This window comes from Ictalurus furcatus, chromosome 5 (genome assembly GCF_023375685.1).
Source record: "Ictalurus furcatus strain D&B chromosome 5, Billie_1.0, whole genome shotgun sequence".
Lineage (NCBI taxonomy): Eukaryota > Metazoa > Chordata > Actinopteri > Siluriformes > Ictaluridae > Ictalurus > Ictalurus furcatus.
The window spans coordinates 22,188,189-22,215,224 of record NC_071259.1 but is presented as its reverse complement, the minus strand read 5'-3'; the positions used below and the strand labels follow the sequence as shown (position 1 = coordinate 22,215,224).

The 27,036-nt window shown below is 38.3% G+C and overlaps 3 protein-coding genes across 5 annotated transcripts; all 3 read right to left on the bottom strand.

Annotated features, from left to right (window-relative positions):
• Positions 1 to 78: 78 nt before the first annotated feature.
• Positions 79 to 8,818, bottom strand: zgc:112962 (uncharacterized protein LOC548348 homolog). 3 transcript variants are annotated; one of them, XM_053625265.1, is made up of 11 exons: positions 8,567 to 8,813; positions 8,025 to 8,098; positions 6,148 to 6,216; positions 5,882 to 6,034; positions 5,051 to 5,125; positions 4,801 to 4,893; positions 4,225 to 4,293; positions 3,959 to 4,111; positions 2,568 to 2,639; positions 1,665 to 2,430; positions 79 to 1,295 (listed from the first exon to the last, which is right to left on the bottom strand). In XM_053625265.1, the coding sequence occupies exons 2-10, from the start codon at positions 8,029 to 8,031 to the stop codon at positions 1,667 to 1,669; spliced, it is 1,455 nt and encodes a 484-aa protein (XP_053481240.1). In that variant the 5' UTR covers positions 8,032 to 8,098; positions 8,567 to 8,813; the 3' UTR covers positions 79 to 1,295; positions 1,665 to 1,666. The 3 variants fall into 3 exon arrangements, with proteins under 3 accessions (XP_053481240.1, XP_053481241.1, XP_053481239.1); XM_053625266.1 differs by having other exon boundaries at positions 79 to 2,430; positions 4,801 to 4,887; positions 8,567 to 8,818; XM_053625264.1 differs by having other exon boundaries at positions 80 to 2,430.
• Positions 8,819 to 10,336: 1,518 nt separating this feature from the next.
• On the bottom strand, positions 10,337 to 21,505 carry aldh9a1a.1 (aldehyde dehydrogenase 9 family, member A1a, tandem duplicate 1). Its single transcript, XM_053625263.1, has 12 exons — positions 21,399 to 21,505; positions 20,098 to 20,254; positions 19,796 to 19,941; positions 18,248 to 18,377; positions 16,896 to 17,030; positions 15,286 to 15,482; positions 13,306 to 13,446; positions 12,326 to 12,514; positions 11,700 to 11,787; positions 11,221 to 11,362; positions 11,002 to 11,114; positions 10,337 to 10,804 (listed from the first exon to the last, which is right to left on the bottom strand). The coding sequence occupies exons 2-12, from the start codon at positions 20,246 to 20,248 to the stop codon at positions 10,710 to 10,712; spliced, it is 1,527 nt and encodes a 508-aa protein (XP_053481238.1). The 5' UTR covers positions 20,249 to 20,254; positions 21,399 to 21,505; the 3' UTR covers positions 10,337 to 10,709.
• A 2,319-nt stretch (positions 21,506 to 23,824) lies between these two features.
• Positions 23,825 to 26,803, bottom strand: tmco1 (transmembrane and coiled-coil domains 1). Its single transcript, XM_053625267.1, has 7 exons — positions 26,638 to 26,803; positions 26,383 to 26,460; positions 26,218 to 26,277; positions 25,826 to 25,872; positions 25,647 to 25,714; positions 25,357 to 25,501; positions 23,825 to 25,156 (listed from the first exon to the last, which is right to left on the bottom strand). The coding sequence occupies exons 1-7, from the start codon at positions 26,705 to 26,707 to the stop codon at positions 25,058 to 25,060; spliced, it is 567 nt and encodes a 188-aa protein (XP_053481242.1). The 5' UTR covers positions 26,708 to 26,803; the 3' UTR covers positions 23,825 to 25,057.
• Between the last annotated feature and the right edge of the window lie 233 nt (positions 26,804 to 27,036).

Genomic DNA, 27,036 nt, shown 5'->3' with positions numbered 1-27,036 from the left:
AAATCCATACGCTAAAATGCCCATCAGAACGCTTACTTCATGAGTGGCGTGGTGGTCCGTTCTGGGCCAGAAAGTCCAGGGCCACTTTTTGGTCCTAGTCCACCCCAATGATTGATATTGATAATGCGAAATAACATATGCTGAAAATTTTAATATCAGTGTTAAAAAACTGAAATGAAGACCGCATTCTTATGTTTTGCCTAGGGCCCCCAAATCACTAAATCCACCCCTGATTGGATCTGTGCATTAGGTCGTAGCAGTCTAATAAACCTGCTGCTGTCTGTGCCATTAATGTTAATCAAACAACAAAAGACAAAAAGAAAAATCACTCACACACTCATATGACTAAATAACTTCAGTAAATTTAACAGGAATCACTGTATGTGTCATACAGTGAAGTCTATTTTATTTTACATTTCATTGCTTTATTCAGTTTCTGTAGTATTTCTTACTTGAATACTACTGATAGACCTCCCTGTGAAAACGTATCGTTATTGTAAAATAAGATTGTAGTCATATTGCCCACACCTAAACATTAGCATTTGGTGATTCCAGTCTTGAATTTCATGCAAAATGTGAAATGTACTTCTTAATGTAGTAAATATCATAAACCCTGCTGATAGGTTTATTATTTTTTTCATTTTAGGAATTAAAATGAAAAGTTACGAGAACAGAGCTGTGATCAGAAATGAGTTTGTTGTCAGTCATAGATTAAAAGCAGTAATAAAGCATTAAGTTTGTTATGACCTGCTGCAAAATGTAACTACTCTGTACTCTCTCTCTCTCAGCCTATATAACTGTGGGGGAGAGGCATCAAATAATTCGAACTGGAGGACACAATATACTACCTACTAAATATTACAACATTATTGTTACGGTCTTTATAATATCAAGCAACACGACCTCACAACCATTTAATGAATAAACAGCTTATTCCCAAATGGTTTATTCATACATTTATTTATACATGGATCAAAAGTTGCATTTATTAAATTTACCCTGCAGAAACAAAATCAACAATCAAATTAAAACAATTAAAATGTTTATTCTTTTATTTCATTAAAAGAATAATGTAATGCAAGTTTCCATATAAAGAATGCTAACTGCTCAAAACATTTTCAGTGAATAACAGTCCATTTACAGTGCAATTTCTTCTCCCACAGACTTGAAGGTGCAGTTTGTTATTTGTTGAGCTCACTTCTGCCTGCAAGGTGAAGTGCAACTGCAAAGAAAACAGCCTTCCACATGCTCCTAACACCACCCACTGTTGAAACTTCATATGCCCTCTGAGTTGCCTTTCAGGGAAAAGGAGATTGTGTAGAAAAATGTAGTCAGAAGCCAGAAATGATTAAACTAGCCAGATCCATTGCAATATTCCAAATGACTGATTTTCTAATGTATCATTAAAAATTCCACAAGCTTATATAATTTCAAGCTATACAAACTGTAATATGCCACCTTAAGGCATTTTCAAATTAATTCAAGTATTATCAGTCGCACACACCCTCCCTCACACATACACACTCTCTCACTCACACACACACACACACAGAGAGAGAGAGGACTATGTTGAAACTATGAATCAGTGGATCCCTGTAGATTTCCCCCGACCATTTCTGTAGAATAACTATAATAAGCCTCCAGTTCAGTTCACAGAAAGTCACCTTTATGTTTGACAGCCGTGCTGTTCAATCTTCTGCTCTGCAGTTACCGGTAGGATGAGATGGGAGATTCTACTCCACAGCCCACTTAGCTTGTCTAAATCCATCTGGTTAAACTTAGCCGTCTTTTCAGAGGAGACAAACTTCTCTGTTAAATACTCTTGCACTACCTCCTCCACCAGTCCCAGACTGACATTAGGTGGGAAATCCATCTCTTTCTGTAGCATGACAGTGAAAGCCAAAAAGACTTTCTTAAAGGCAGAATTCTCATGATCACAGTAGCGGTAGAAGATGAGTGTAGATCCAGGAGGAAGCTCTTCAAAACGGTGAATAACAGCTGCTTGTGTGCCACCTTCAAAAGCCTCTTTCAGCGCTTTATCAATGTCCAGCTTAACCTGGTCACTGCCATCTTCACTTTTGCTAGATCCATCAATACCCAAGACTGAGGAGTTGAGAGCGTTAGAAAACGCCGCAGCTAACTGGTGAGCCAGACAACCCAGAGTCTTCTCAGCAGCACGACCAGAAGTTAGGATGAGACTCACTGGTTCAGTTGGATCAGTCAGGTTGAGATGTTTCTGGAGGTGGATCCTGCTTCTCCTCCACAGTTCACGATGCTGGCTGGGGAAACTGGCTTTGACCTTGTCCATTTCTTGACAAAACACCTCCAGCAAATTAAACTGTTTTTGCAAGGGTGGAGATGAGGTACTCAGAAACCACAGAACCACAACCACACCCACAAGAGCAAGCAGAAAAAATGATATGTACCATCCTGTGTGTGAGAGAAAACAATAATATGTCTGTAACAACAACAACAATGCTATACTAAAAAATAAAAATGCTATTTCTGCGTAATTTGCATAGCAACTGTTGGTGCTACTAATCATACAAGTCAAAAACAATACTTACTGGAAGTATCAGCAGCAGTTGGGCTCTTTTTTGTTTCAACATGGCCACGCACGTCGCCTTCGCCCAGATGTGCTGTAGTACAATCACACAAAACACATGTCTAAATCTACCATCTATCATGGGTGCTAAGAAAATATTTAAAGAAAAATGTATTCCAAATACTGCATTCACAGTCTAAGGTGGAAGACTCAATTGAAACAATGTTATGAAACAATTGACCACTGACAGGTGAAGTGAATAACATTGATTATCTCATTACAATGGTACCCGTCAAGGTGTGGGATATATTAGGCAGCAAGTGAACAGTCAATTCTTGAAGTTGATGTGTTGGAAGCAAAGTAAAAAGGGGCAAGCGTAAGTATCTGCGCGATTTTGCCAAGTGTCAAATTGTGACGGCTACAAGGAAGGACAATCGGTGAACTGGTGACAGGGTCATGGGCTCCCAAAATTCATTGATGTGCATGGGGAGGGAAGGCTAGCCCATCTGGTATGATCGACCATCTGTGGGACGTGCTGGATAAACAAGTCCGATCTGTGGAGACCCCACCTCGCAACCTACAGGGCTTACAGGATCTGATGCTAACATCTTGGTACCAGATACCACAGCACACCTTCAGAGGTCTTGTGGAATCCATGCCTCGACGAGTCATAGCTTTTTGGCAGCACAAGGGGGACCTACACAATATTAGGCAGGTGGTTTTAATAATCAGCCATAACATTAAAACCACCTGCCTAATATTGTGTAGGTCCCCCGTGTGCTGCACATCCCACTGATGCTCCATCAGATTGAGATCTGGTGAATTTGGAGGCTAAGTCAACACCTTAAACTCTTTATCATTTTCCTCAAACCATTCCTGAACAATTTTTGCAGTGTGGCAGGGCGCATTATCCTGCTGAAAGAGGCCACTGCCATTAGGGAATACTATTGCCATGAAAGGGTGTACTTGGTCTGCAACAATGTTTTTTACAATTGTAGAAACCTTTGGTGTGGACAAAGGTCAGCATAGGTACTCTAACCAGTCTGCGGCTACACAGCCCCATACGCAGCAAGCTGTGATGCACTGTGTTCAGACACCTTTCTGTCTTACTTTCCTTTCTGTCATTGCATACTGGGGACACCCCACAAGACCTGCCATTTTGGAGATGCTTTGACCCAATTGTCTAGCCATAATAATTTGGCCCTAGTCAAAGTTGTTCAGATCCTTACGCTTGCCCATTTGTCCTGCTTCCAACATATCAACTTTTGACTGTTCACTTGCTGTCTAATATATCCCACCCCTTGATAGGTGTCACTGTAACAAGATAATCAATGTTATTCACTTCACCGGTGAGTGGTTTTAATGTTACGGTTGATTGGTGTATATTCAATAATACACTGCAGTACATTATACCTATTTTTTGTTTCTCATTGGACCTCCTCAGTCTTGGGCCCTCCCCAGGATGTGGCACGTCATCGCTTTCATTCTTGCCTTTGATGCACTTCCCATCTAATTTGTCAAGGTCCTCTCGTTCTGCATCAGATTGACCTCTGACTCCAGCTGTATCTATCAATTAAAATGTATTCAAAATCTATTTCACTGTTTGAAAACCTCTTTCATTTTAGTAGTGTAATATGTGTAGACACCCTATATTCAGTAATTCATTATGCAAAAGACACCTTTCTTATTCGCCTTCTGTTGGTTATGCACTCTTGTGTCAGTGTCCTCAGGCTGCTCAGTGTCCTGTCCTACATTAAAGATGCAACATGAGGTTATTATTTCAAGAATGGATTCGAAGACAGAACAATGAAAATCCAATAACTGGAAATGTATTAGGACTACAGCTTCTGATGGTTATACATTAACTGTGTGAAAACAGCCTTACTGGAAATGCAGGTACACGTTATCTACAAACCTGGACAAACTACAACCAGTGCTGGTTCTAGCCTGCCCATGCCCCTGAGTAAAATTCATTTTGTCCTCAATCACTTCCTTCATTATATACACAAATCCACTACTGTAACAGAAATGTATTCATCTGCTTTGCAGTTGCCTAACTGTTAATGACCACACAGAGAATTCAGTAGGTAACTGGTTATAGGGCTTGGATGCCACTATTAAATGTTCATGATGATAGCCAGCTTATCGTGTAATTAAAGTCTGTTTTAGCTGAGAAGTTATCATAAATAATGGGGCTCATGAGCAAATAAACAAACACACATATTCAATAACACAATAGATTCAATAGTACATACGTTTAACATGTTTCTTTTGTGGGCTCTTCACACTCTGGTTTATTTCTGAAGAGGTAACACCACAGTCCTCCTCCTGACTTCTTTCATCTATGTCTTGATATAGTAGACAACAGACTTTAAACAAGGATGCAAAATACAAAATGATAGTAATACATTTTTTATACCTATTATGCTGGCTGTAATGTTACTGTAGATGTGGTGGATTAAATAAATGCAAATGGAATTTTAAAAATCCCACTATTTTAATCACCATCATCAGTGTAACACTCTACTTCTTCTTCTTCGTCGTCGTCTTCTTCAGAATTACCACTGTCTGCATCTCCACCTATCAAATGGACAGATATAGTAAAGTTGTTAATATCACCACTGGATATTAAAGAAAGGTAACAGGCTTAAGTGAAGTGAAATAATGTAAAAACAAATTATTCGGAATTAAATTCTATAGACAAGGTGTACAGGGTGTACTTGGTCTGCAACAATGTTTTTTTTTACAATTGTAGAAACTTTCGGTGGTGGACAGGGGTCAGCGTGGGTACTGTAGACAGTCTGCTAAACTCTAAACGCAGCCCCATACACAGCAAGCTGTGATACACTGTGTATTCTGACACCTTTCTATCATAGCCAGCATGAACTTTTTTCAGCAATTTGTGCTACACTAGATCTTCTGTGGGACTGGACCAAGTGGACTAGCCTTCACTCCCCATGTGCAACAGTGGGTGTCAAGGACCATGTCCCTGGTTGTCCTTCCTTTGACCACTTTTTGTAGGTACTAACTAATGCATATTGGGGACACCCCACAAGACCTGCCGTTTTGGAGATGCTTTGACCCAATTGTCTAGCCATAACAATTTGGCCCTAGTCAAAGTTGTTCAGATCCTTACGTTTGCCCATTTTTCCTGCTTCCAACACATCAATTTTTGACTGTTCACTTGCTGCCTAATATATCCCACCCCTTGACAGGTGCCACTCTAACAAGATAATCAATGTTATTCACTTCACTGGTGAGTGATTTTAATGTTATGGTTGATTGGTGTATATACAATAATACACTATTACATTATACCTATTAGGTACATTATACCTATTTTTTGTTTCTCATTGGACCTCCTCAGTCTTGGGCTCTCCCCAGCATGTGGCACGTCATCGTTTTCATTCTTGCCTTTGATGCACTTCCCATCTAATTTGTCAAGGTCCTCTCGTTCTGCATCAGATTGACCTCTGACTCCAGCTGTATCTATCAATTAAAATGTATTCAAAATCTATTTCACTGTTTGAAAACCTCTTTCATTTTAGTAGTGTAATATGTGTAGACACCCTATATTCAGTAATTCATTATGCACAAGACACCTTTCTTATTCGCCTTCTGTTGGTTATGCACTCTTGTGTCAGTGTCCTCAGGCTGGTCAGTGTCCTGTCCTACATTAAAGATGCAACATGAGGTTATTATTTCAAGAATGGATTCGAAGACAGAACAATGAAGTTTTAATCAACTGGATCATTATTTGCAAATGAAAACACAAAAATTGCAATCCCACCAAATGTTCACAACTTCATTAAACAAAAAACGGACCAGAAGCCCGGTTCACACCAGGACATTTTTTTTTAGCGCGTTAAACGGTTTGTTTTTTGACGCATTTTTTTACGCTTATACCCATGCGTTAAACGCAGCCAACGCGCTGAATGACATTGCAAATTCACTCCCTGACAGCAGATGGCACTTATTGACATGCAGCAATAACCTGGTACACAAGCTGTGACGCTGCACATCTTCCCATTTCTGACAGCACATCTTCCCATTTCTGACAGCCGCTCGTCAGAAGAAGGAAGCACAACAGTATTTGAAATCGAATTCACATACTAATCATACAACTCTTACTATTTCTGCTATATGCACATATGATAGAAATACTATGAGTAGCCCATATGCTCATGTCTCTATATATGCAAACACGCCTACTGTATATGCCAAATGTAAAATAAATACAATAAACTATCAATCAATCAGCGGATTATCATTGAGCAGAGGTGTGAAATATTTGCAGGAAAGGACAAAAGAAACAGTGGTGTACTGCTTCCAGTGAGATTTTGCAGTATGCAACCGATGCACACTACACGAGTCAAACAATCCTATAATGCAACGGGATTGGTGCGGACGAGCTCAGAAACATAAAAATCGCGGAAGACAGCATTGGCTCTTTTTTAAGTATTAAACCTTGGTTAAACAGGACTTGTTTAACAATACCCAAATAAATTGTTAACTTATTTAAGATTGGTGTGTTTATGACGACGTTGAAGGTCACATTACAATGCTAACATGGCGGATGTAGTATGTCCGGGACTGTAATCATAATACACACATAGTGATTAGTACGTACTGTTTCAACGGCAATGCAGTAGGTACTGTATCAAATTCAATACTTACTGTCACAGTACCCGATTTTGGACGCAGCTATAGTTTAAACTTCAGCAGCGAAGGGCATGTGACCAAAAGCGCGAATCTCATTTGTTGGGAAGTTTTTAACGCAGCACACCGAAAAAAATCTAACCCCCGACGTTAAAAAAAATTGCTTTGACGGCACATGTAAACCGTGTGGGTGTGAACACTCCCAATAACAGCCACTGGGGCGTTAAACGGACCGTTTAATGTGCTGAAAAAACGTCCCAGTGTGAACAGGCCTTGAGGAAGTTCTTAAATTCACTCACAGTCAGAGGGAAAAAAAATCTCGCTAATCCTCAACAGAACTAGAAGAGTTTGCACACGGTACAACTATCTTCCTTTATATGTGTAAATATTCTTTCTAAAAATACACATAACTCTTAAATGGAAGAATAAAAATCAGTACAAGCTGTAATAAATAGAAAACCATAAACCAGATATATTCTTTTTAATAAATAAATATAAAAGACACTTGGAAAAACAGCTGCTGATTCAGACTTCATGTATAATCTGAGTTTGTATGCATCATACTTTCTCTAGAAACTAGCAGATTGTTTTAGGGGCAATTTAGTAGACTAACAATAACCTCTTAGTGAAGAGGGGGAACAAATTACGATCTAGATCTAAACTTATCATGTGCTCAACGTTTGATCTAGTGCCTGCAAAAAAAGGGGACATGCTGAATGAAGAAATGACAACAACTCAAAGTAAAAAATGAGTAGACGGTGTGGTGAAAGCCTAGTGATGATTATGATGATACGAAGGAGCAAAATGCACAGGTTGTTACCATTCATTTTTTCAGCACTATCCAGCTGTCTAGAAGAGGAGTCAGTCAATTCAGGGTAAATCTGTGTAGCTGTGCTGTTATAAAAACAAATAAAATCACAGCCACGAACAGCAAAGCGTTAACATGAACTGTGTCGTGACTGAGATAATAAACTGTCACTGAGCAGTGTGATTAGTGGAAACAGTGCATAAATAAATCAGTGAACTAGCTAGATTTTTTCATCATTCATATTTTAAATATAACAATAATGGCATGAATCTTGAACTTAACTGATTTAGGCCCATTTATATAATTAAGAAACATTACTAAGCATACATATTGTGTAAATATGGTTCACTAATTCAGTGGCTCAGCCAACCGATAATGTAATGTTATGCAAACTTTGCTAATAATTTGAACTTTTACAGCTAACTTACCCGAGCTAGCTAGCTAGGTTATCTGACAGTTAATTTAGTTCTGCTCAGGCGCGTTTTTGACTCCGAATTATCAGATATGCTCAAAATTAGACAAAGTGATTTGAAAAAAATAAATTATATACTCACCAAGTTCATGTGTTCCTACATTAGTAGTTTAACAGAGCTTGGTTTCGGTTTTGTCTAAACCGAACAAAACACAGGATTGAACCGAGTTGATGACGTCATTGTGCGGATGCGTTCAGGGCGAATTCCATTTCGGAGTGACAGCAAACCGGAAGTTACAAAGGTTTCCCGTCTTTTAAAACGAGCTGCCGTCTCGCTTATTAGAGTTTCTACTGTGAATTCAGTTATTAGAAGAAACTGCTAGCCACGTACAGTACAAACTTCAGTGTATCGTTCTTCCTAACCAGGGCGGAACGTATTATTTGGACCCTTGTTTCCTCTGGGCTTTCACTGTTCTCTATTGAAATTTATGGATGCAAGTTGGTTTGCGCTCTTCATGAAAAAAGAGAAAATAAACATTACACACAATAATTAAAATTTCCACACAAACAACATGATAAATTATTTATTTTTGTTCAAACACTTATTAGAACTACTTTTTAAATAGTAGTGTTTTGTATTTTGAGTGTTTTGCTTTTCCCTAAATAATTTTTTTTGTAATTCCCTAAAGAATGCAAACAAATTGTCATTCATGAAAAAATCCATTCAAAAAACCATCCATTCATTTTATGTACCGATTATCCTACACAGGGTTGTGGGGTGCCTGGAGCCTAACCCAGGGACTTGGGGCACAATGCAGGGGGACACCCTGCAGGATGAGGGTGAGGAGCCAACCCATCACAGGGCACAATCGCACATACTCACAGATTATCGACAATTTGGAAATGGCAATCAGCCTACAACACTTTTCAGGGTCACGGGGAACCTGGAGCGTATCCCAGGGAGCATGGGGCACAAGGCGGGGTACACCCTGTACAGGGTGCCAGTCCATTCAGTCCACGTCACACTCACACACCCATTCATACACTACGGACACTTTGGACATGCCAATCAGCCTACCATGCATGTCTTGGGACTGGGGGAGGAAACTGAAGTACCCGGAGGAAACCCCCGCACCCACATGGCCCCGGCGGGACTCGAACCCTGGACCCTGGAGGTGAACATGCTAAACACTAAGCCATGGTGCACCCCTTAAATTATTTAGTTGTCCTTTTATAATTCAAGCACTTTTTATGCACCACTAGATAAAATATGGCTATTTTCAAGGTTTTCCAGTACTTACATTTCAAAACAGTCAAATTCAAGCACCTTATATGTTTAAAATGTGTTTTAAAAAAACAAACAAAAATAAAACACCCAAATGTTTTACTAGAAAATGTCCCTGTCCCCCCACCCCGAAACATGGTAAACACATCACACGACACTGTTGCCAAACTTATTAACAAATTTAAAAAGACTGGTAGTGTTGCAGACCAACCAAGAAGTGGACTTTCATGAACATAGACTGACGAAAGCACAACTGACACTGTACTGGTAAACATAGTCCAGTATGTATGGAGACTTGTTTAGTTTTATTGTAGTTATGATGACTTTGTAAATATAACTGTTGTATTGCATCATGTGGTAAACACATGATGCAATCACATGTGCAATGTCTGTATGGTTGGACACTGAAGAATTTTTTCTTGATCTTCCTTACTGTATATAGAACAAAAAGGTGAACACTCTTTTCTAAACAGTGTGATCATGTCTCCGGTTGTTTCAAACTGCTTAAATGGACAAGAGAATTTTCTCAGTTTTTTTTCCCCTGCAAGTGTTTTCTTCCTCAGCCTCGAGCCTTATACCCGAAGTCTAGAAGTTTGCATGTGTCAATGTGAAGCAAATACAGAAAACTGAGAGATTTGCAAATTTAATTCCAAATGAACAAAATGTGTTCATTCTAAGTAAAGCAAAAAAACAAAAACATTCCCAAATGTATAGATGTTTCGTACACTGAACATGCAATTGAACTTGCTACAAATAACACTGAAATGATGTACTGTAGAAATGTGTTAGGAAAATCTTAAACGCAAATATGACAGTGTATTAGGCACTTGCTAGTGTTATGGCTTCGGCTCAGACCTTTTTGAAGTATGTAAAATTAGTTGATCAGGGATAAGTTTACTAAACGGTCAGCTATGGTATCATATTTACTAAATATCAGCACAGCTTTATTGTTGAAAGGCAACATGGTCACATTTCAGGAAGACAACATAAAAGACATCATTTAAAAGTAGTTACTGACATCTCCCATTTCCACCACAACAGTTTTCAGCTGAGAGTAATACTCAATGGTCACCATTCCATTCTCTCTGCCAAAACCTGGAGAGAAGGGGAAAAAACAGTTATCCCTCATGGATGTAATTTACATAAAACAATACAAACAGTTTAAGAAGTACCTGTGTATACACAGTAAGAAAATGTGAATTTGAAAAATTTATTGTAAAGAGACCAGTGTCCATTGCCATTGTTATGGCATTAATAAAAGTATAATTATTCTCGCAGTAGCTACAGTATACCTGACATCTTGTAACCTCCAAATGGGACCTCCATTGGACTGACATTATAATTATTGATAAAGCACGTTCCAGCTTGAAGATTTTCAGCCACTCTGTGAGCTCGAGAAATATCCCTACATGCATGAGAGACAAAAATGTTGAAATTTAAGATGCAAGAGGTTGCATTAAAAAATTCTTATCATTCTGACATCTGAAGGTGACACTGGTGTGAGACTTTACCTGGTGAAGACTCCAGATGCCAGACCAAAAGTTGTATTGTTGGCTCTTTGTAAAACCTCCTCTTCTGTGTCAAATGGCATAATGGACATTACAGGCCCAAAGATTTCCTCTTTCACACAGGTCATGTCATCCCTGCAGTTATCTATGAATGGAGCAACATATAAAAGAAATCAAACAAACATTCACTAGTATATCGCTGGAAAGCTTATTTTAGATTATATTAGGGCCCAACTTCTTATAATGAAAAAAAGCTAATGACTCTTCTCATGCTAATTGGTAGTTTAATTTTTTTTTTCCATAGCAGCAAGAGTGGGTATTTGGTGGTAGACAAATACTGTATATGCACAGATACAAAATTAGCATCTTGTCATAAGCATGAGAATGGAACAAACTTTTTTGGCCAGTATCACACACACAAAGGTTAGTGTTGTTAAGCTAGAAGCTAAGCCAGACACAACAAAAATAAAAATATTACTTACCCAGTACACAAGGGGACAAGTAGTAACCTCCTTTCAGTTTGGGGTCACTGGAAACAAACGGTTCTCCACCACATAGCACCTTGGCTCCCTAAACAAGATGCGAGACATTAAATCTACAGCTTCTATTTTTGTATACTGTTACAATCATCACTGTGTACCTATTCAGATCAGACGTCTTTTTTATTGATCAGACATATTAGTGAATAGTTCAATCAATTTGATCTAGTTATGTATAGTCTCAATCAGAGATGCTCTATAATACATCTTTTCTACAAAACCACATCCTCAGCACATCATGTGTGTGCAGTACAATGACAGTAACTTGTTGATCTACTATGAAGAATTTCACAATAGGTTCAAAGTAATTTGCTATGTAAAGTTTAAACAAACACATTGATAATACTAAGATCTACCAGTCGAGGTTGAAGTGCTAGGAGCGACTGCTCCATTTATGTTTATGTGAAGAAATAAATGTGTGAAAAAATAAATCTTCTCTTATGTGGACATTCAAAAGCATACAACACGCACTGAAATGTTACTTAGGTGTTCGACTTTTCTTTTCTTTTTTTCCTTCATAGATTAAATACCTTATTAAAAAAGCTTAATGAGTTGATGTGCAGTAGTACCTGTTCTTTAGCTTGATTAATAAAGCCCAGTACTTTCTCCATGTGGGGTTTGCTGATCAGCGCACCCATCCGTGTCCCATCTAGTAAAGGATCTCCAACAGCAATGGCCTTGGCTCTCTTCACGACCTCCTCTACAAATGGCTTCATAATCTCCCTCTGCACGAAGACCCGTGTCCCATTGCAACACACCTGCATCAACCAGAAAACTGTTATGACACCTGCAGTATGTCTGTACTTATTTAAGGTCATTTGTAAAAATATGCTAGTGAACAGGAACAACTTTATATATATATATATATATATATATATATATATATATATATATATATATATATATATAATAAAAAGGGACAACTGGTAACTTACTAGACTGTCATTAATAAATGGCAAACAACTTCTTTAACAATAGCCAAGTTTATGGACACCTGAGCATCAAATTCCAAATGTAGTCCCACTTTTTTGTTATAATAACCTCCACTCTTCTAGAAAGGCTTTCCACTACATAGTGGCGCATGGATGTGGGGATTTGCCCATTCAGCCACAAGAGCATTAGTGAGGTCAGGCACTGATGTCAGGTGAGGAGACCTAGGCCACAGCCAGTGTGCCTATTTATCCCAAAGGTGTTCAGTGGAGTTGAGGTCAGGGCTCAGTGTACGCCACTCAAGTTCTTCCACTCCAGCCTTGGCAAACCATGTCTTCATGGAGCTCGCTTTGTGCACAGGAGCATTATCATAGTGGAACAGTTTTGGGCCCCTTAGTTCCAGTGAAGGGAAATTGTAATGTTACAGCATACAAAGACATCCTATACAATTGTGTCTATTTTGTGGCAACAGTTTGGGGAAGACCCACAACAGAGTGAGATGGTCATGTGTAAACAAACTTTTGGCCAAATAGTGTATTTTAACCAAGATAATCCCAAACGCCATGACAAGACAACAACTGAGACATTTTAATTCAAGCTGATATTAATTCCCAATTACCTCTCCTTGGGTAAGGAAGTTAGCCATTAGAGCCCCTCTGATAGCATTCTCCAGCTCACAGTCTTTAAAGATGATGAGTGGTGACTTTCCTCCCAACTCCAGTGTAACCTGCTTCACACCTTTCGCAGACATCTCCATGACCTTACACACAAAGGAATCCAGTATGCATTTTAGTATTCCATAATGATACCCTGTATATAAATACCCTCTTGTGATATATAGGCTTTTCTCAAATCCACTACATACCATTTCCACAAACACCATTTATAGATTTCAGGCCACATTCACGCAGTGAACATCTCAGTCCATACAAGATTTCGCAGTTGTTTTTTTTGTGATTGTTGTGGCCAAAATGCTTTATTTTGCTGTGGCTTTTTGTAATTTTTCAAGTTTTTTGTGCTTTTTTTGTGGAAAAACTACTTTGGTGAAATTTCAAGAGCACAAAATTGTTTTCCAAGGTTTTTCACAGTGATTTATGTTGGTAAATGAGACCTTTTAGCTGTACTCATGTATTAGGTCTTTGACTGAATGCACATTGAGCTGACGTCACAACACATCTTAACCCAAATCTGCGGAAAATCTGCTGTAATTTTGAAAAATTGAAAGCTCCTGTAAATATTGCAGAGTTTCCTTGATTTTGCATTAAATACTGCGATCACATAATCCTGGAGGGACTGATTTAATTTGCCCTTTAATTCTTTCTTATTTGACGTTATGTTTTTCAATAGAGGTTTCAAACAGTTTGAATTCAAACTTCTCTAAAGATCCAGCGTTTTAACAACTGATACATCTCTTAGCAAGCATACATAGTAAAACTCCTGGGTTGAATCAAGTGTGTTGTGAATATTTTAAATGAGAAAAGTGATCAAATCAGCTTAAATATGGCTTATAAATGAGGGGCTGAAACAAATCATTTGGCATGCATGTTTATGTACAGTTTTGTTCAATTACTTTATGTAGAAAAACTGTAAAAACAACTTTTAACATCTTGTTACTCTACTGACTTTCTCCTTTGGGGCTAACTTAATGATTATTCCCTGTTCCCAACAGTAATAACCCATTTAAATTACAAATAAGAAATAATTTAATATGAAATTTGCATTACGCCTCATTAATCTTAACAAGCCAAAAGTAAACAGCCTTATTAAACTTAATTTTTAAATTACTGCACATATTTCACTACTACTACAAAAAAAAGTTCCTTCAATGAAATTTACTATGAAGCTATAACATTTGTATACCAAGCAGGAGTTTCGGAGAGTTCATTTTAAATGTTAATGCATCATTGCTGTACTACTATGAAAGGCATCTCCACTTTCTGTATACTGTAACGCATCATGTTTTTACTTTTTTTGACTGAAACTAGCAGTGTATTAGTGACCACCAGTGAAACTACCACTGGTTTTTTGACTCGTTTTTGCTGCAATCATTCAAGTTCTTCCATGGTGTTGCAGGTAAGCATGGAAAGAAAACAGCATGGCTCACCTTAATATTTTATAATATCTTATAATATCGGCCACGCTTCAGCTCACATGAACTCAGTACGAAAGCAGATTAAAACTTTCACGGCTCCTTTTACCCAAGCAAGGATCCTATATAATGCAAGTGGAACCACTGTTTTTTTTTTCTAAACAGTGTTTCAATTGCTTATTTGTTTATATTTGTAAGAACTGGGCTGCCTGAACATGTTTTTTTTTTTTGCACAGCACTATGTGGTGAAACAAAACATTACGTTTTACCCAGAAATATATACCTATGTGTTTTATATACATATAAATAAACCTGTAAAGGCCACATTAAATAAATGCACATACATAATTTTTCATAATTACCACAACCGATCATTTTGACTAAATGTTGCTGCCCTAGGGTTAATCAATAATTTCTTCAACACATGATCATCCCCCTAATTACTGCACAGGCAGACCAAAACAGAAGACAAAAATCTTTTCCATAAACAAAACCACTTAGCTTTGTTACCTTCTTGCCAGTAGGCACACTACCAGTGAAAGACACTTTGGCAACCATGGGGTGGTGACACAGCAGTGTTCCAGTCTCAGCTGCTCCTTGGACCACATTAAATAGCCCATCTGGCACACCAGCTTCTTTATAGATCTCTGCCAAAATGACTGCTGTCACTGGAGTCATGGGAGATGGCTTAAACACCATGGCATTACCTGTGCAAGTGAAAACGTAACAGAGAAAGTCAGTCCCAGCTAAACAGTGTTCAACAAAGGCAAGCACAGTTGAGTCTTATATAACCTAGCACAATTTTGAAATGTATATTCTGCAATAGTCTAGAGTAGGGCTGCAACTAACGATTATTTTCAGAATCGATTAGTTGGCAGATTATTTTTTCGATTAATAAATTTTTCCGATTCAGCTGAGGGGGAACTTTCAGTACCATTTAAAATAAAATGAATTTTGTTTTGAGTTTTCGTACATTTAAAATAAAATCCACAAACTGAGTGTTACAAATATAAACTTCAGACTAAAACTTTATACAACTGTTCATCCAAGTATATAAGACTGATAAGAACCCAATACACACAGACACACACCAGAATATATATTATTCATTTAGGACTGTAGATTAATTCAATGCTTTTTTTGCATCTATAAAAAGTAATGCACACACACACATACATACATACATATATATATATAACCCAGGAATTGGTTCAAATACCAGGTTCAATTACATTTAATTGTTGGTGTGACATTTAATTTGACTCTCTGAATTATCTTTTGTTTATTTTATCCATCAATGTGACACTTGAACTTGTCTACCACTCATAGGTTTTTGCAAACTATCATTTCATTTGTAAATAAATTCAAAATAAATCCATCAATGAACCACTGTCATCTCAGCTAACGTGATATTTGTGAGTGCACATGAAAACCCAAATGTATTAATTTTAAAACATCTCATTTGAATACATTTTGATACATTTAACAAAAAAATATACATTATTATTTAAACCTTTCCTATGGACCCCCTGCAATTACACCACTGACCACTAGGGGTCCACAGAATTACTGCACTAGACGGTATAGTACATAGTACATAGTCTAAGTGTATAGTATGTCATTTGGGACACAACTTTACTATTTACACTCCGATGCGCATTTTCGGAAAAGAAGTAATGAAATGAGTAAAAGTGCCGCACGCAGACCAACTAATCGATAATGAGATTCGTTGACAATGATTTTCATAATTGATAAGTTGTTGCAGCTCTAGTCTAGAGCAGTGGTTTTCAAAGTGGGGGCAGGCCAGGGGGCGCCCGGGGGGCCTCAACAATTTGGTGTGAAAAATAAATAAATACATGATTTTCTCTTTCTCACTCTCAGACAACCACACACACACACAATCAATTCCTAATCTAATGTAATGTAAAGATACAAGATGTAATTATTAATTAAAAAAAAAAGGGGGATATATTCAGAAGTCTGTATTTTTAATGTGTTTTAAAGATATCTTGCAAAAGGGGGGCCTCGGTCAAATGTTAATGCCATTTGGGGGGCCTTGCCCTGGAAAAGTTTGGGAACCACTGGTCTAGAGTAACGAACACTTAACATTGCACACATACCACATGCAAGCGCTGGGGCTGATTTCCATGCAGCAATCTGGAAAGGATAGTTCCAGGCTCCAATTCCCACACATACACCCAGTGGCTCTCTACGCGTGTAGGCGAATGAGCCCCCGGGAAGCTGAATGTGCTGGCCTGAGAGAGAGAGAGACAGAGAGACAATCATTATTACCCTATTATTAACCCAACTATTAGGGATGCACCGAATGTTCGGCAACCGAAATTATTAATAAGTGAAAAGGCTGAATAAATTTGACCGAACAATGACGTGTTTGATGACGCGACAAAATAGCCTAGCAACCAGAGTGAGACGTGCGAATGTCACGACCTCGATGAGGGGGCGCGCGCATGCACGAGCTAGGTGCTCTTCGGATGTTTACCGTGAACACTTGTTTCTGTTCCGGAGCATGTTTCTGTCACGTTGCGAGACGTAAGGTAGTAGAGTACGGAAGCAGGTAAAGACGTATTTATTTAAGGGCAGGCAGACAAATCGTAATCAAAAAAATTGTGTCATCAAGACAGGCAAAGGGTCAGGCTATCGGCAAACACACAGAAAACAGAGTCAAAACACAAACCAAGACACATGAACTAGTACTATGGACTGGGAGCAGAAAAACCATTGGGGACTAAATGAACTAATCTATAGTTTAAACTAACTAAATCTATCAAGGAACATAACATTAACAACGTATCTAACTATACTATATCTATTATAATACTCTGCGAGGTGTACAGGGACGCGAGTGGTATATATCCCCAATATAAATCAGTCGTATATAACCGAATATAACCATTTTTTGCACTGGTCAATGCACTTTTTAACACACTTTTTGTTGTAGGCTATAGAGTGTTACATTCTTTCAGCAGTCAGTTATAGGCCTAACCTAGGCTATTCAAGGGGGGCTCAAAGATGACCACATAAAAATATTTTTATTTTAGTAATTTATTTATTTAAAGTAATAAATAAATATTGTGCCTTGTTGGTAGCCTATGCCTGCTGGAATTAAAAAAAATGTTCAGTGTTAAATAAATATTTTGAAATTGTACTTTTTGTAATTTATTTTTTCTTTGAAAAGCAAGACAAAATAGTAAAAAGCACATTTTGACTATTTAATTTATGCAATGGTGAAAAAAATGGCAAAATAAATGGAAAAAACGTGTTCGGTATTCAGCCTTTGGACAAGTTTTTCATTATATTCGGCTTCAGCCAAGAATTTTCATTTCGATGCATCCCTACTAACTATGGACAAATAAGTATTTTCAAATGCATTAATTTGGTCCAGGAGATATGTTCTGAATTTGCTATTATAAAGAAGTACATTAGTGGTTTAACATTTTACAGCTGAAAATACCTGCTAGTGTGGGAGCAATTCCAGCATAGTACTCAATACACTGCCAGGCCACATCAATGTCCACCTTAGCTTCAGTGATGCTTTTTCCATTATTGATCACTTCCAGAACAGCGATTTCATCTCTGCGCTCCTGTTAAAGGCCATATGGAATAAAGTTTACAACGCAACATGCTAAATCCAATCTAAAAAGATTCCTGCATAGTGTATCAACATTGCGCCTTAGTGAATTGGCAGCCACATGGTGTTAACAAATGTGCTGGTGCAACCTTAGGACAGTTTAACTGACAATAACTCAAATATTAAAGTCACCATTACTAAAGGTGTAGCAGAGACCAAATACTAAGTAAGTTTCTTTGAATTGAAATAATGTACATTTGCATCTGCACAAGTCAGGTGTTGTAGACGTGAAGTTTAAATCATCTTTGCAGATTTTCATTTGACTACATGTAGCCTATAAAATACAATCCTCTCCAGAAGTATTGGAACAGCAAGGCCAATTCTTTTCCTTTGCTATACACTGAAGACACTTGGGTTTGAGATCAAAAGATGAATATGAGAAGATAGATCAGAATTTCAGCAATATTTCAGCGATCAGCCAGAACATTAAAACCACCCGCCGAATATTGTGTAGGTCCACCATGTGCTGCCAAAACAGTTCTGACCCATCAAAGCATGGACTCCACAAGATCTCTGAAGGTGTGTTGTGGTATCTGGCACTAAGACATTAGCAGCATATTCTTTAAGTCCTGTAGATTGTGAAGTGGGGCCTCCATGGATCGGGCTTGTTTGGCCAACATATACCACAGATGGTTGATCAGACTGAGATCTGGGAAATTTGGAGGCCAAGTCAACACCTTGAACTCTTTGTCATGTTCCTCAAACCATTCCTGAACAATTTCTGCAGTGTGGCAGGGTACATTATCCTGCTGAAAGAGGCCACTGCCATTAGGGAATACCATTGCCATGAAGGGGTGCATTTGGTTTGCAACCAAGTTTAGGTAGGTGGTGCGTGTCAAAGTAACATCCACATGAATGCCAGGACCCATCAAGGTTTTCCAGTAGAACACTGCCCAGAGCATCACACTGCCTCTGTCAGCTTGCCTTCTTCCCATAGTGCATCCTGGTGCATCTTTTCCCCGGATAAGCAATGCACACGCACCTAGCCGTCCTCATGATGTAAAAGAAAACATGATTAATCAGACCAGGCCAGACCAGGCTGCGGCTACGCAGCACCGTAAGCAGCAAGTTGCAATGGACTGTTTTCTGACACCTTTGTATTATAGCCTGCACTAACTTTTTCAGCAATTTGTGCTACAGTAGCTCTACTGTGGGATTGGACCACTCTACTGAGGGAATCGAACATGGGCCACAGCGACGAGAGTGCCGCATGTCCACCAGGGAACCCAAATGTCTTCAGTGTATAAGTACATACATACATAAATATAGCAATACATTATCCAGTAGCTTAAATATACATCCAGATATGATTTTTTTGACATTTGGGATCTCAGTTTTTGTTATGAATCACTTTAGAATTAGTGCCTTTACCCTAATGATACGTGCAGCCTCCAGCAGGATCCGAGCTCTCTCTATACCGGCAAGTTTACTCCATTTCAGGTAGGCAGAGTTTGCACTCTTTATAGCCTGATCTACCTCCTCCTCCCCGCAAGGAATCAAATCACACAGCACACGGCCTGGAGACAACAAAGTACTGTTTAACTCAGTGGTTTTCAAAGTGGAGGCCACTTCAATTAATCAGTGACAAGTAAGTTGCAGAAAACACTACATTATATAAAATGGCCATAAATTTATGATCCTTTGCTACACATGGAAAAAAGCCAAACACTTACCAGTTGCAGGTTCATACACTGGCTCCGAGTACTTTGTGCCCTTGCCTTGAACTCGAGCTCCACCCCAGAAGTTTAGAGCCTCTTTCACAACCAGACTCCCAGTAGAGACATTGTGAAATTCAGGCAGTGAAAGAAGTGGTGTCTGAGCCATTTTAAACTGCTCACAGAGAAAATGTTGATTATTAGAATGTAGACTATTGGTGCAGTCTGAGAAAGTTCAACAATTATTGCAGTGCATTATTGTGGAGCATTTTGTGCTGCCAGTAATCTGAGACGCCCTCGTCCAAGACAACATTCATTCTCCCGGATCATTTCTGTTCACTTGGTCTACTTGGAGTTCCTGGCTCCAAGTATATGGCTTCTGCAGGGTGTGGTTAAGCGATGAGCAGAATTTCTCAGTAGCATAACTACAAAAGTAGTATGTTGCAAAATTTTTTCCTCACTTTAAAGAAACTGCATTGTGGGAGTCATTATCTGTGTCTTATGTGCCATACACCTTCACTGTGGAATAATGCTGGTAAATAACTTTGAAGGGAAAAGTTGGGCTGTAGTGCATTAAGTGCACACTAAATACAGCTTGCTTTATTGTCATTTCAATCATATACAGCTGGTATAGTACACAGTGAAGCAACGTTCCTCATAAAACACACAGAGCTGCATGAGACTACACAGAAATATACAAGACTACAAAACACAGGACTACATAACGTACACGTGTGCAAACAGAGCAAGATACTACAACAGTTACTAAACAGGGCAGTAAAGGACAGTGCATCGCCGACCAGTGCACAGTTCTTGTATTGAAATAAGGTGCAAAGAGATAGTAAATAATAATAATAATAATAATAATAATAATAATAATAATAATAAATGTGCACTCCAGTCTACTTAAGTGAACCCAAGAATGGAGGACAGAGGGTTCCTGAAATTTCCTAAATTTGGTATGAAAATGCCTTTCACAAAACGTTTCACGTTCCCAGCCCTCTCTGTGTAAACCATGCTAAAGAGTATGCTAACTTCTGCTCAGTGCAATAAAACACGCCCCCTGTTCTTTTCTACGCTGCAGTAAATTGCAAAGAAAGTCGCAAAACAGTGGGTTTGCTCGTTCCCCAAAACACATTTGCATCATCATCATCATCAACCAAAAAACGCAAGCAGTAAAAATTCATTTGTGGAAAATAGTTTCAGAAGATTAAGCTAGCTTGCATTACTCTGTACAATAGCAGCTTCTATAGAGCGCTATCTTTATGCATTAAATGTTCACGTATTTCTTCAAATCATATCAGTAAATATAACCTTACCTTGAAGTGTATGACTTGGTTTCTTAGTAGAGCTACTGCTCTTCACTCTCCTGGTGCTGAGACCCGAAATGGCCGTTCAGCTTCTGTGTAAACAGGATATAGCCAGTCCAGTAGTTATCAAGACTATGACTATGTCACAGGGAGGGCGTTGAGCTAATCAGGCGCTTTCACTGGTTTATTTATCTGGCAAGTCAGCATTTGTGGGTTTGACACACAATAAATCCGACCGTTCAACTTTCAGTGAATACCCTTTTGTAGTGTGCAATTTTATCATCTGGACTATGATTTTCCATTGCATCATTGCCTTCAAAGAAGTTGCACGTCGTAAGTGGGTCAAATATACATACACCCTTAAAAAAAAAGTGTTCCTCAGTGGGGTTTTTTTCCTAAAAGAGTTCTGACTCAAACCTTTTCTGAAAGGTTACACTCTGTTGTAGGGTTCTTTGTGCAAACTGAGCAACTCTTTACAGCACACACTTCCAACCCTGTTCCTGCAGTACCCCTTGTTCTGCAAGTCATCTGTTTCCTAATGTGGTGTGTTACAGCAGAGAAAACTCTAAAATGTGGAAGACCAGGGTTGGGAACCTATACTTGATCTAATTCAGAGGTTATTAACCTTGTTGCGACCCACTTTCAAGAATGACATTGTTTTGCAACTTCCGAAAATCCTCCTCCCTGTAGGTCACAATGGCTAAGTTTACATGCACATCAATATTCTGATATTAATTGGAATTTGGCAATACTCTAATTGGTATTGAGTCATGTAAATACTGCAATCCGATTGCCCGATTCAGATCAAAACGCTATTCTGATTCCCCAAATTCAGATTCCCACCCCTGGAATATGCCTGTTTTAATCGGACATTAATTTCATGTAAACACTTTATTCAGAAAATCCACTGAAGGGAGATATATGAACAAGCTCTGTCTGCAAGGAATTGTGGATGCTTGGATGTAGGCTAGGTATTTAGGAGGTAGCAGGTGCCATTGTCACAGAGAAATCAATAGGCAATGCACTCCACTGCTCATGCTCACCCTCCAAGACTCCATTACTAAAGAAAAGGCATGTCGAAGCTTGTTTAAAGTTTTCTACAACTCATTTGGTCAAGCCTATGAAATACTGGGAGAGTGTAGTCTGGTCAGACGAGAGCAATATTGAATTTTATGGCTGTCATACTACACGCCATGTTTGGAGAAGAAATGGCACTGCACATCGCCCTAAAAACACTATACCAACAGTGAAGTTTGGAGGTGGAAGCATAATGGTACTGGCAGACTTCATATCATTGAAGGAACGATGAATGGAGCCCTTTACCAGGAGATTCTTGAGAAGAATCTGCTGCCATCCACCATTATGATGATGAGACGTGGGTGAACCTTCCAGCAGGACAACGATCAAAGGATACAGCAAAGGAAACTCTTGATTGGTTTCAGAGAAAAAAATTCAAGGCGTTAGAATGGCCCAGTCAGTCACCTGACTTGAATCCAATTGAACAAGATTTAAAGACAAGATTTTTAGAAGAATGGGCCAAAATCACACCTGAAAACTGCGGCCGATTAATTTCGTCATACAGGAAACGTCTTGAAGCCGTCATTACAAACAAAGGCTTCTCCACTAAATATTAAATAAATTTCAGTTAGCATGTTCAATACTTTTTTCCTGTCATTCCACTTTATTACACATCACTTTATTTCTGGACTTTAATGTTGTGAATTCTTTATATTTCCTGATTTCTTGAGTTAATACTGATGCCTTGTGAAAATTTCATGTGAATAGCCTCATTGGAAAAATTTTTTGACGTGTCCAATACTTATTTCTCCCCACTGTAAATGCCGCAATCCAATTACCCGATTCAGATTAAGACAATATTCTGATTCCCACCACTGAAGTATGCCTGTTTTAATTGGAAACTTGTTGCATGTAAACACCTTATTCAGAAAATCAGTCCGCAAGGAATTGTGGGTGCTAACAGGTGCTTAGCTGTAGTCTAGGTATTTAGAAATGGCAACTCAGGCATACTTACAACAGCCATGTATACAGGAATATTTCAATGCATATCACCATCATATTTGGAATATACACCTTAAACGGAATTTGTCTGCATTTATCCATAGCGGTTCCAAAGCGCTTTACACTGGTTCTCATTCACCCATTCACACACTAATGGTAGCAAGGTGCTAATCAGCCATCGAGTCCACGGACACTTCTGCATGTGGAGTCATGTGGGCCAGGAATCGAACGACCACCCCTACGAATAGTGGCCAACCCGCTCTACCACCTGAACCACAGCAAATCATATTTGTTGCTTTTCCCAACCCACTGTTTTGTCTTTGTGGATTCATAAATGAGATGATGCCATGTGTAAATCTGACCAAGAGCATGACTGAAACATTGTGTTTAATAAAGTTTCACTGACAATAAAGTAATCCATGTGAAATACCTATACCACTTTATTCACCAAGGGTAAGCATCATGAAACAATTAGGAAAGTGAACCTACAGCAAAAGAATTCATACAATTTAATCTCTTTTACTCTAGTCAACATGTTCACAGGTATGCATAAATAAAGTCCTAACCAATAATTACTCTTACATTTATAAAAAAAAAATAAAAAAAAGAAGAAGAAAGAACACAGACATGGAGAACACCAGTTTCTCAGGTCACTAATCTAGAAACTACAGTAGAAGAGCATGCTAACATTCTGATCATTATGTAGTGCAGTTATGTAGTGACCCATAGAAACAGGAATTAGAATTACATAACCAAAGTACTCAAATTAAAATGAAAACAACATCTGGTTTACCCAGGTGAAAACTCCTTCCTATCTGTAGAATGCAGTTTGAAATAATATCAAATATTTGATATATCAAATATCAATATATAAATCAAAGCCTATGGGATCAACTAATAAAGTGTTCCCCAAACTGGTCCTTGGGGACCCCACGTCTAACATGAGCCAGGAAGAGCAGACAATACCTGCTACATGTTTTGGGAGGCAAGAAAATTGAATAACATATATAGTCTGTGGGGTCCAACACTGAGCCAGTGAGCTTCTTTTAAAAGCAAGGAGACTGCTTTTAATAGTTGGTAAATAATTTTTAGTATTTTAGAAAACTGTACATGGCATTTAAAATGTCAACTTACAGTAGAAGAAAATTATTTCTAATACTGTTCTATTTTAATACGGCACCCTCAGAATTTACATTTGAAAAGTCTCTGGTGAATATTTCTCAAAATTTCCTATAAAGGAGACTTAAAAATAAACAAAAAAAACAATATCAAAGTATTTTAAATGCACGCTCTATTTCCCTGCTTTTGATAAGAGGAGGTGGCCCAGTTGTTCCTTTATGATACCATTTAATAGTCTATTTTTAGCTGCTCTTCTTTGAAACTGTATGGGGGGTTAATTTGTCAACACAACTTAAGGTAAAGAAAAAGGTATTTGCCAGTGTTGAACCATTTTAGTTATTTAGAGCTTGAATAAAATCATTAGGTCAAATCTAAGAAAAAATATATAGTGAGGTCACCACAAGCAGTGGTAGCGGCTGCATTTAAATATTGTTTTCTCTTTTGTCGAGTGTGTTTGGTTGCATCGAGTCTTTCCAAAGCATTTTTGCAACCAAAAAAAAAGGAGAGATAATTCATATTGTCTAATGAGTTTATGAGAACTTGGCAGCTTGTGGAGGGGGTCCCAAAAACCCTCCAGCTTGTTTGGTGGCAGCACGAGATGGAGCCAGACCCAGCATCTTCTGGATGTTCTGAGTGAGAGACAGGAAGAGTATTTTTTACTACAGCGGAGATAATAAATACACTATACAAATGCAGTAGTATTAATTGTAGCGGTAATGTGCATTTTCAAAATATAGACTCTCTCAGAAACTGCAGTCAACACCTAACTGATGCTGTGTAATAACTTTTTGACTTCTCTGTGAACCAGTGGCAAAGTGTTGAGCATTACCTGTCTAATAGACATGGTGCACAGGATATAAAGGAAGATGAAAGAGCAGTCAGTGTAATCTTCACCCAGAAGATTGCGGTGGGAAAGGCCTTGGATGTAAGACAGGGGAACAAATGGCAGCTTCGCTACAACTCGCCCATCAAAGCTGAGGTGAAAGGGGAAAAAAAGCAAGAAAATCTGATGAGCAATTCAACAAGTCTAAATATTAGTCAGTAGTACAAGAAACAAAAACAAAGCAAAAATACCGCTCATTAGTGGTCTTTAATATTTCAATCATTCAAACCACTTACATGGAATTGAACATGCCCATTAATGCTGTAAAGCAGAAACCAATGGCAAACATGGACTTCATTCGTACCTGTGATGAAATATAATTTCAGTTTAAGGCAGAGTTGCTATAGTGAAAATCACTTTTCTGCCAAGATATAAATGACAAATATGGGAGCTGTATCAAATAAGATTGATTCACCATTGACAGGTCTCGATTGTTGTTCTTGAGTTTCTCCTCCTGCCTCTCTGTTTGACAAAAAAAACCAAAAAAACACCAAAACCATATATTTCTACCTACTTGAACATTCTGCACAGCTTACATTCTACAGTCTACAGAAGATAACATATGACACCAAATATGGCAAAAGGAAAATGCAATATTAACTACACAGTAGAGGCTCAGCGGTTAGTGCTCTGGACTATTAATATAAAGGTTGTGAGTTCAGATCCCAGTACCACCAAGCTTGCCACTGTTGGGTCCTTTAGCAAGACCCTTAGCCCTCATGTGCTCAACTCAACTGTATACAAGTTGCTTCAGATAAAAATTGTTTGTCAAATAAATAAATCTAAAATGTGTAGCTTTTCACTCACCTATTTTTTTCTTCTGTTGACGCCCAGCAGATTCTGTAATTGTCTCCTTCTTCTTCTCCACTTTAACAGAAAATAAAAACAAACTTAAATGACCTGGTGATGCTCAAGACATTAAATCACTGCACTTAGAACTGTAGTTTGATAGCCAACTCATTTCATACTTACGCTTTTTGCTTTGTTTTTCTACTTCAGCCTTGAGCCTCTTGTACTTGTCTGTGCGGTATACTAACACCCATGTTATACCTAGTCATTTCAAAAGGAGACAAGCGAGGAAAGAGTCAAGCTCTATAAATGAACCAGACATAACTAGCTAGACATACATTATTAAACCGGTCTAGTCATCTAGTCGGCTAACTAGCCGTATTTTATCATCTCAACACGTGACAAGTAGTAAAATACAGTATAGTAACGTTTACTTACCTTCAGCCAACAACGCAGTGCAAACAGATATGAAGACGATAAGTATTGTATCTGCGAACATAGTACTCATTTTGAATAGATTTGTAATTATATCACCGCAGTCTAACTAACCGTAGATAGTCGAAGAATAGCGTCAGCATTAAGTGACATCATCAATCTGCGACCGCTGTTTTACAATCGTGCTATCGCACACTAGTGGTCAAGACCTGCAGTTTTTTTCGATGTTTTATTTTATTCAGTGGTGCATAGTGTTCGTTCTGAGACGTAGCTTTTTTTTTAGACTATCAAAATATATCCAACTACTTTTGCTGGGCATTTTTAAAATGAGAAATTAATGAAAAATGTGTTTACAATGAAGCTAAACCAGCTGGACTATTAAAATAAATAAATAAATAAATA

Bases quoted from the DNA above. Each gene is read 5' to 3' on its own strand.
- zgc:112962 (XM_053625265.1), bottom strand. The intron at 4,894-5,050 runs GTGATTAAAATA...TACTATATCAAG, and splicing joins AGAGTGTTACACTGATGATG to ACATAGATGAAAGAAGTCAG. The intron at 2,640-3,958 runs GTATAATGTACT...ATTGTACTACAG, and splicing joins CAATGAGAAACAAAAAATAG to CACATCTGGGCGAAGGCGAC.
- tmco1 (XM_053625267.1), bottom strand. From the start codon at position 26,707: ATGAGTACTATGTTCGCAGATACAATACTTATCGTCTTCATATCTGTT. The intron at 25,873-26,217 runs GTGAGTGAAAAG...TTTGTCAAACAG, and splicing joins TCAACAGAAGAAAAAAATAG to AGAGGCAGGAGGAGAAACTC. The intron at 25,715-25,825 runs GTGAATCAATCT...ATTTCATCACAG, and splicing joins ACAATCGAGACCTGTCAATG to GTACGAATGAAGTCCATGTT.
- aldh9a1a.1 (XM_053625263.1), bottom strand. From the start codon at position 20,248: ATGGCTCAGACACCACTTCTTTCACTGCCTGAATTTCACAATGTCTCT. The intron at 17,031-18,247 runs GTATTTTCAGCT...TCTCTCTCTCAG, and splicing joins AATTGCTCCCACACTAGCAG to GCCAGCACATTCAGCTTCCC. The intron at 13,447-15,285 runs GTAACAAAGCTA...TTTGTGTGTAAG, and splicing joins GTGTGCCTACTGGCAAGAAG to GTCATGGAGATGTCTGCGAA.